This window comes from Callorhinus ursinus, unplaced genomic scaffold (assembly GCF_003265705.2).
Source record: "Callorhinus ursinus isolate GAN/ISIS: 27379988/994484 unplaced genomic scaffold, GSC_fseal_2.0 scaffold10, whole genome shotgun sequence".
NCBI lineage: Eukaryota > Metazoa > Chordata > Mammalia > Carnivora > Otariidae > Callorhinus > Callorhinus ursinus.
The window spans coordinates 36,047,570-36,056,809 of NW_027397072.1; the positions used below are offsets into that span (position 1 = coordinate 36,047,570).

The window sequence follows — 9,240 nt, forward strand, 5'->3', positions numbered from 1 at the left end:
CACACACACAGAGAGAGAGAGAGAGAGAGAGAGAGAGAGAGAGAGCCTGAGCAGTGGAAGAGGCAGGAGCAGACTCCCCGCTGAGTCAGAAGCCCGACGTGGGGCTCGATCCCAGGACCCTGGGATCATGACCTGAGCCGAAGGCAGACGCTTAACCATCTGAGCCACCCAGGCACCCCTCAGATGTCTTGCATTTCTATCTCATGGAGCAGTATTGCTTTATATTACTTTCCTATGTGTAATTTAAAAATAAAATACATTCTTCAAAGTAATTAACATAATAGCAAATAATGGGCAACATTTCTGTTAAATTGTGATAAATTTCATTTCATAGGGTTAAGCATTCACAAACTTAGAATTGTTGATTTTATTTCCTGGTTAATTGAAATCTGAATTGCATTTGAAAGTTCCAGTGAAGTCGTGGTTTTACTCTATAGCAATATATTCCCCCAACCTTTCTGGTTATTTTAATCTATTTTAAAAAATGTTGAAGACCATTTATCTTACTAATTTAGAGCATGGTTAGTTTTTTTTAAAGTATATTTAGTTTTATCTAGAGATTTATAAAAGGTAGTGTTATATACCTAACCTTGGATTTCATAGATAATTTCAAATGTAATCTTTCCCAAATGCCCCAAAACAGGTGAGTCTCTATAGCCTCATGTTTTTGTTTTTGTTTTGTTTTGTTTTGTCTTAAGTTTTATTTATTTAAGTAATCTCCACAACCCAGTGTGGGGCTCAGACTCACAAACCCAAGATCAAGAGTCGCATGCTCTTCCAACTGAGCCAGCCTGGCGCCCCCCTATGGCCTCATGTTTTATCATTTGTTTTGGATAACAGGTTTTCTGTGGGCAGAAGACAAATGAAATGCTGTGCAGTATTGTAGGAACTGACACTTGAAATGTGGTGAAAGACATTGTGTGCCAAATTTATGCCCTTTTTCATAGTTTTACTTTTTTTTTTAAGGTTTTGCCGTTGGGAAAGCCACTGATCGGATGGATGCTTTCAGAAAGGTATGTACATTTTTCTTTTGTTGATAGTAAAAGATCAGTGTGCTAGTCACCATTAGAACTGCAAAAAAAAAATAACAATGAAAATAAGAACCTTCCCCTGAGGCTTCCTGTCAGAAGTTACTTATCTCCCCCAAAGCAGCCTTAGGAGCACCTGTTTTCCGTTGGTTTTAGCAGACTTGTGATTGCTGACCAAAAGTGGGAGACAGCTGCGAAGGTTGGAACTCTGACAGGATGTTCAAAGATACTAAGGAATTATTGTTAATGTTTTTTACGTGTGATAGTGATACTGTTACAAATTTTTAAAATTAAAATCCTTGGCTTTTAGAAGTATATAATTTTTGTGTAAGTGTGAAATTTTCTGGAATAAAATATTTTATGGAAGCTGTTTTTTTTAAATCTCCAAGAAAATGTAAATTCCATCAATAGATTTAAGAAAACTATTTTCCTTCTTTCTTTCAGGCGAAGAACAGAGCAGTTCACTATTTGCATTATATAGAACGATACGAAGACCATACGAGTGAGTGTTCATCTTCTCTTGTAAAATTTGCAGGGTTACACTTGTTTCATTAAGTGTGACAGTTTAGCTCTATGGCTATCTTTGTGTTTCTCTGCTGGTTATCACGTTCTGGAACAAATAATTGTATAAAATACAGAAACAGATTTTCTCCCCTGAGAAGGTTAGTCATGAGTGAAATCAGAGTTTTGTCACTCATCCTTGGCCGGTGTGTGCTAGCTGCTTAGGGTAGTATTAGTTGCACTGTGGTCTTTACAAGGGCATTAACGCTACACACCTAATCCTTCTTATGTTTATGTTTTTACCCTCCAGTATTCCACGATATTTCTTTAAGATTTAAAAGGACACATATCAAGATGAAGAAACAACCCAGAGGTAACCAAAAATACTCTTATAATTTGTTAAAGATAAAGCAGAGAAATTATCACAGATCCATCCTCTCCTCTCTTCTTAATCACATGTATTGAACTCCCTTTTGAAAACACCAAAAAGGAAAGGCCTACGTTAGATGTAAGCAGGCCGCGGCTCTCAGGGAATAAAAGGTAGTCGGCCTACTCGGGCTCCCATGAACACAGGCATGTTCCAGGGCAATTCTGGGTGGAAAGAGCACCCTCTGAATGGGAAAGCGCAGCTGAGTGAGTCGCTGGGTTTGGATGAGTGGGGCCATCAGTTCCTCCTGGAGAATTATCGATAGTATTAGATGGCGGACTCTTATAGCTTCTTCGGTTCCAGTCATTCATCCACATCATCAAGTGTCGATTGAACACTGTGAGCTGGGTGCTATGCTAAGCTCTGGGGATGCCGAGGTGGACCTTCCTGTCCCGTGGGAGAGCAGGCAGGCAGAGTTCAGGGTCACGGAGCTGGGGCAGTCATGCCCAGTGGACCCTGGGTATAGAATTCTTTGAGCACTTTGATTTGTGTTTAGCCTGTGGTTCTATAGTAAAAATGATACTCTAGGTATGTCTTAAAAAGTTTGGATCAGAAAAAGATAAAATATCTAAATTTTTCATGTCAAAGCTTCTCGTATGTGGAAATAAATGAGGAAGAAAAAGCATCAAATTCAGTACTAATTGTGCACCAAGAGAATTTGCCTTTGCTTTAAAATCATGATCATTTATATACTTAATAAAAACCTTTATTTTTATTAGAAAGTATTGAGTCGAACACTTAGATGTCAAGGTTTCTTGACTTGTGCTGTTCCCGTGGTAGCTGGGACCCCAAGTGGCTCTCGAGCACTTGAAAGGTGGCTTCTGCCAAGTGTCAAATATACGCCAGATTTCAAAGGCTCAGTCTGAAAACAAAGAATGTAAAATATCTCAACGTTATTATTGATTGCATGTTGAAATGATAGTGTTTTGGGGATATTGGGTTAAGAAAAGACATTACTAAAATGAATTTTACCTCTTCTTAAAAAATGCGTTGATGAAAAAATTAAAAATTCCATAGATGGCTTGCATGTATGGCTTATGTCCTACTTCTGTGGAACAGTGTTGGTGTAGATACATTTGTATCTGAAAGATTTTTGAAAGATGGCTGAATTGTTGAAGTTTGCTTTTTTTATCTTCCCTGTCTCCTGAAGCTGTATTTTTCAGGTTTCTGTATAGTTGAACCCGTTCCCTGTGCATTGGGGTTAAATATTCTGATCTTGAAGCTAAAACAGTAGGCTGTGTTATAGACAGCAGTTCCTAAACTATATCCCTGTGCATTGCTATTTCTGTGAGGAGATATTAATAGGTGTGAACTCCAGAAAGAGTGCCATGTGGGAAAACAGTTATGGAAAGTAAGAAAAGATGCTTGTACATCTTTGGGATTGTTGCAGTCTTTAATGCACTGCTCTGCGATGTGAATCTCCCCAGGGGGGGATGGAGAAGGCGGTGTTCGCAAACTGATTTGACCATGGGACGCTTCTTCCTTGGCTGATTTGACCATGGGACGCCTCTTCCTTGGCTGATTTGACGATGGGGCGCTTCTTCCTTGGCTGCAGCCTGATGTTTAATGCCTCACGCAGCACTGCCAAGCATGTCCCATATCACACCACACATACACACACACACACACACACACACACACACACACACAAATTTAACTTTCATTAAACAAGGGTTTTGACACAGTGCCTGCCTGGAAGTGTTCACAATCAGAGTACATTCAAATAATTACCACAGGACTGTGACCACTCTTACATGGATGTCTGTATATGTACAAAGCTGGCTACCAAAGTTTGGGGAGTGTCGTGTGTGGTCCAGGGACTGTGCAGTCTACCTGCCTTCCCTCAGGAGCTCAGCATCAGCTCTGCTGAGTAGGTGTGGAGGAGAAGGGAGGCTCTTGCCTGGGATCATCCAGTGAGCAGTAGCAGGTTAGAGTCTGCCTTCCAGGCCCTTCCATGATCTGCCTTGCACCCTCTTTCGTGGGCACCAGTCTCTAGATGTGTGTGCATTTATACACATCTGTGCATGCATGCATTTGTTCACACATGGACACTTGTTCTGTGTGTATAACTCCGCACAGAAGGACAAACCACCCTGTTGTTGCCTGTCTTAGCTACCCTCTGAGGTCCCTAGTTTTCACATGATCTGGCATAGCTCTGGGATCCACATTTAATTGACTCTTTCAAGTAGAAGGGATGGTTCTATGTTAGGTGCTTGGATCCAAATAGAGTTTTTATATACATATATTGAATTACCATTACAAATTGGAAATTAGAAAGCCAGTAATATAGAGTAGATCCTCTACCTTAAAGCACGGAGGTGTGTGCTGAGTTCCTTATCTGGCTAATCAAAATGTGCGTATAAATTTGGGGTGTCTTTCTCTCACTGCTACCTGCATTTGCTGGGTACTGATCTAGGCTCTGGGGATACAGTAGAAATAATTTCTTAGCCCTCACAGAGCCCGCATTCTACTGAGGGGAAACATCAGATAAGCAAGTTCCACTAAGTGCCTGAAAGCAGCAATTAAGATGCTGTGTTTTGGAGGGAACGGAGGAGAGGGTGTGTTACCAAAGCCAAGAGAGGAGTTTTTCCAGGAAGAGGAAGAAGGTCTTGGTGCAACTGAGCAATTGAGGAGGGTGAAAACAGATGTGTCCCTCTATTCTTAGCCAGCTCAGGCCTGGGGGGGGTCAAGAACTTCCACGCATTTCTCTTAATCTTTATAACATCCCTGTTTTTTTGCCCCCATGCTTAAGAAATGTATGTTTATTATTTCTTTAGTCTTTATAACATCTCACTTAAATCAGGGTCATTATGGAAGTAAGTTTTCCAGGGAAGTGATGAATCCAGAATGTGAACCAGGGCCTCCCAAACTCAGAGCCCAAAGCTGTGTGAAAGGCAGCAGGGTGACTGATGGCGTTTTTCCTTTTCTAGGCTATGGTCTCCGCTGCCATCGGGCCATCATCACCATCTGCCGGCTCATTGGCATCAAAGACATGTATGCCAAGGTCTCTGGGTCCGTCAACATGCTCAACCTCACACGGGGCCTCTTCCATGGGCTCTCCCACCAGGTAACCTTCCCTGGGTTCTGAAATAGAAATTCTTGTTCATATTTCAGTTGTGGGCACTTAGACCGTGATGTCCTGGGAGCCCCTTGGAGTTGCTGTCCCAGCGCCTCCTGAGCACTTGGGCATTTCTTTGCTGCCTGTGGCTGCATCAGTTGAGTTGATCCAACTGGAGAGTTAGTGCCTGAAAATTACCCTTTAAAAAATACTGCATGGCTGTTCTAAAGTTTTGAAATGAAATATTTCTAAAAGCCAGTAATTATAATCTGTATTTTATTATGAAAAGAATTTATGCTTGTTCTACAACTCTTACAGTATAGAAATGTAAAGTAGAAAGAGAAAGGCTGTTACCTAATTTAGTCCTTTCAGTTGGGACTAGAGTGAAGCCTTTCCACTCGAGAGCACCGTCTTCAGGAGAAGCACAGCCGGTTTTCATGTTACCCGCATAGGTCATTCAGACGGACACCCGAGCTAGAAGGAACTATGAACATTAGAGATTTTATTTATTTATTTGGCAGAGAGAGACACAGTGAGAGAGGGAACACAAGCAGGGGGAGTGGGAGAGGGAGAAGCAGGCTTCCCGCAGAGCAGGGAGCCCGATGCGGGACTCGATCCCAGGACCCTGGGATCATGACCTGAGCCGAAGGCAGACGCTTAACAATTGAGCCCCCAGGTGCCCTGAACTATGAACATTAAAATGCCGAGTTATTTCTCTGCAGAGCTGAGAGCCCTGGGCTGCCCCCTAGCCTGGGCAAGGCGCGCAGTCGCTCTGCTCCACAGCGGAGAAGCCCCTCTTCCGGGGCTGCGCTCTTACCTGCTTCAAGGGCTAGTCTGTCCTTTGAAGGGATGGGTAGACCTTAGCAGCTGGATGAGCGGAAAAGACAGCCAGGTTTCAAGAGATTCAACTTTGACAATCTTCCTGATATTTAGAAAGAGTGATAGCTGGTTTTGAGTAAAGTGGTCTGTGGAATAATTATCCGTATCTCTGTGTAAAATAGGAAGATTAATTGGAAGAAAAGCTTTGGCTGAAAGATCCTTTGCGAACAGTTGTGTGTATGTGTTGGTACTATCTAAAATATGCTTCAAAAGCACTTCTAAATTCATATTTCTCATTAGAGGTTTGTTTGATGTAACTAAGGTATTGGTTTTAGATAGGTATTATTTATGATCAAGTAGACTTGTTCTTTTATGTAATTATTTTTTGTTTGTTTTTTACAGATTTTATTTATTTGAGAGAGAGAGTGTGTGCACGAGTGGGGGGAGGGGCAGAGACAGAGGGAGAAAAAAGGCTCCCCGCTGAGCAGGGAGCCCAAAGTGGGGCTTGATCCCAGTACCTGGGATCATGACCTGAGCCGAAGGCAGACGCTTAACAGACTGAGCCACCCAGGTGCCCCTGTAATATTTTTGTTTTATGTTAGGACTTTGAATTTTCTGATATGATTACCATGTATCATCTCTTCTAAAATGCCATCAACTATAAAATGTTGCATTATTTGGGGCGCCTGGGTGGCTCAGTCAGTTAAGCGACTGACTCTTGATTTCAGCTTAGGTCAAGATTTCAGGGTCATGAGATTGAGCCTCACATTGCTCTCTGCTGAGGGTGGAGCCTGCTTGGGATATCTACCCCCCCCGCCCCAACGCACATGTGCTCTCAAAAATAATAAAAATAATACATAAATAAATAAAACGTTACATTATTTCATGTGCCACTCGAAAAGAAAAAGAATGTCACCAATTTAAGCAATATGCCATTGATTGTAAGACCCATTAATTTAAATTATTTTGTTTTTATGAAATAGCTCATTTTTCTAATTTCAAACTTACATAGAATTAGAATAGTACAAGATGGCCATAGAGTCTGGAAACATGAAGTTGGACATACCAGCTATTTTAATGTACTATCACTAAGCCATCTACTAAATTTATTTGCCTTTTTCCAGACTTCTGTGGCTGCTGTCTGTAATGAATCCGCATGGCCCTCTCACCAGGGTCAGCAGTTAGCAGCTTGTTGCCAACCTTTGTCTCTCAGCACCTCCCCCATGCAGCCCAGTTGTTTTGAACCAGGTCTCAGACATCACCTTGTAGCATTCATAAATATTTCAGTATGTATTTCTAAAAGATAAGGATTAAAAACTACCCCCCACTACTATTATACCTAAAAGTTAACAGTGCCGCAGTATCATTAATTACCTAGGTAGTGTTCTTAGTAATGTATCCATTTGTTTGAATTTTACAAAAGTTTTTTGCATAATTCGTTTGAGTTAGAGTACAGCAAAGGTCAATACGTTATAAGTTCTTGCCATGTCTTTTAGGGCACTTCTAATCTGTAGGTTTCCCCCTTTTTTTTTTTTGGAAACTGGGTTGTTTGTCCTGTAGCTTCCCAGTGTGCTGCGAAATACTCGTGGGTTCTTAATGTCTTCTCTCCCTGCATGTCCTGTAAAACAGTAGCTAGAACTAGGGGCTTGATGAGATTCAAGTTCAGTTTTGGGCATGGCATGGCACATAATTGGGGGGTTTGGAAGGCAAGAGCCCAGAGACCAGGGCCCTTCCTCCATTCCAGTGGGGAGTGGGGAGATGATACCATCCACTCTAGGTACCGTGGTTTAGCTGCAAGATACATTACCCAGAATCCTCTGAAATGGAAGTCCCCCAAGTGGTACGTGGACGTTCCTTTTCTTTCAGTTACAGATGTTTCTCATCGACCTAACCTGGCGTTCTCAATTTGATCTTGCCCAGGAAACCCATCAACAGTTGGCTGATAAGAAGAGTCTCCACGTTGTAGAATTCCGGGAGGAATGTGGCCCTCTGCCCATCGTGGTGGCCTCCCCGCAGGGAGTCCTGAGAAAGGATCCCGAGCCAGAAGATGAGGTTCCAGACATCAAACTGGACTGGGAAGAAGTGAAGGCCGCACAGGGAATGAAGCGCTCAGTGTGGTCGAATTTAAAGAGAGCTGCTACCTGAGCTTCCCTTTGGCCTCGTACAGCTGCAGCAGCTGGTCCTGTCTAGCACCTAGAGGAGGCTCAACCCCTCACATGTTGGAATGTCACTTTCTTTTTAAAGGACAGGCCAACCTTCTTTATTGACAAATAATAAATAACTATAGCTTTAACTTTTTGAGCATGTGGTATATACTAGGAACTGTGATAGGAACAGTATATAATATAGTTTCAAGGCGACTTTATTTTATTTATTTATTTTTTAAGATTTTATTTATTTGATAGAGCACAAGCAGGCAGAGTGGCAGGCAGAAGGAGAGGGAGAAGCAGACTTGCTGCTGAGCACGGAGCCTGATGAGGGACTCAATCCCAGGACCCTGGGATCATGACCTGAGCCGAAGGCAGATGCTTAACCGACTGAGCCACCCAGGTACCCCTTCAAGGCTACTTTAAATATTCATTTAAACTAGCAAAAGTAAATGAATTAGGAAGACAGGGTTTATAGCCTGATCCAATAAAAAATAATATGCAAAATAATTGCTATAATATTTATAGCTAATATATATTAACTTTGATTTGTCCAAAATGAATGTTATTAACTTCATTTTACAGAACAGTTAAGTACTTGACTACAGTCACTCAGAAAGTAGAGGAAAATGGGCAAACCCTGTTCTTTTTTTTTTTTTTTAAAGATTTTATTTATTTATTTGACAGGGGCCCAGCGAGAGCGGGAACACAAGCAGGAGTGGCAGGCAAAGGGAGGAGCAGGCTCCCTGTTGAGCAAGGAGCCCGATGCGGGGCTCGATCCCAGGACCCTGGGATCATGTCCTGAGCCGAAGGCAGACGCTTAACGACTGAGCCACCCAGGCGCCCCAGCCCTGTTCTTTTTGACTCTAGAAATTCTCTTTTTAAAACTCTTTGTATGCTGTTTTAGTGGTTGCTCTAGGTATTACATTATGCATACATCACTCATCACCTGTCTACTGGTGTTGATATTTTACCCTTTTGAAGTGTAGAAACCTTACCACCCTTTAAATCCCTTACCTTCCCCAATTTCTATAACTGTTTCAAAATTTCCTCTACCTATGTTTAGAACCAAGTTAGATATACTTTTTTGCTTCAGTCATCAAACATAATATGGAAAACTCAAGAAGAAAACAAAAGCCTATTGTATTTACCCATATTTTTAAATTTTACTTATTTATTTTTTCATTTTCTTTTTCTTTTTTCTAAGTAGTCTCCACGCCCAGCATGGAGCCCCACGCAGGCCCTGAACTCACAACCCTG

General features: G+C 41.8%; 1 protein-coding gene across 2 annotated transcripts in view; it reads left to right on the forward strand.

The window, feature by feature from the left end:
• The window catches only part of MRPS5 (mitochondrial ribosomal protein S5), a 21,972-nt gene extending 13,846 nt beyond the window's left edge, over positions 1 to 8,126 (forward strand). For both annotated transcript variants that reach the window (XM_073897380.1, XM_025868170.2), the window contains exons 8-12: positions 967 to 1,013; positions 1,473 to 1,530; positions 1,840 to 1,902; positions 4,887 to 5,023; positions 7,754 to 8,126. In XM_073897380.1, coding sequence (XP_073753481.1) covers positions 967 to 1,013; positions 1,473 to 1,530; positions 1,840 to 1,902; positions 4,887 to 5,023; positions 7,754 to 7,978 — 530 coding nt within the window. In that variant the 3' untranslated portion in view covers positions 7,979 to 8,126. The remainder of the gene's footprint in view (positions 1 to 966; positions 1,014 to 1,472; positions 1,531 to 1,839; positions 1,903 to 4,886; positions 5,024 to 7,753) is intronic.
• Positions 8,127 to 9,240: the final 1,114 nt, after the last annotated feature.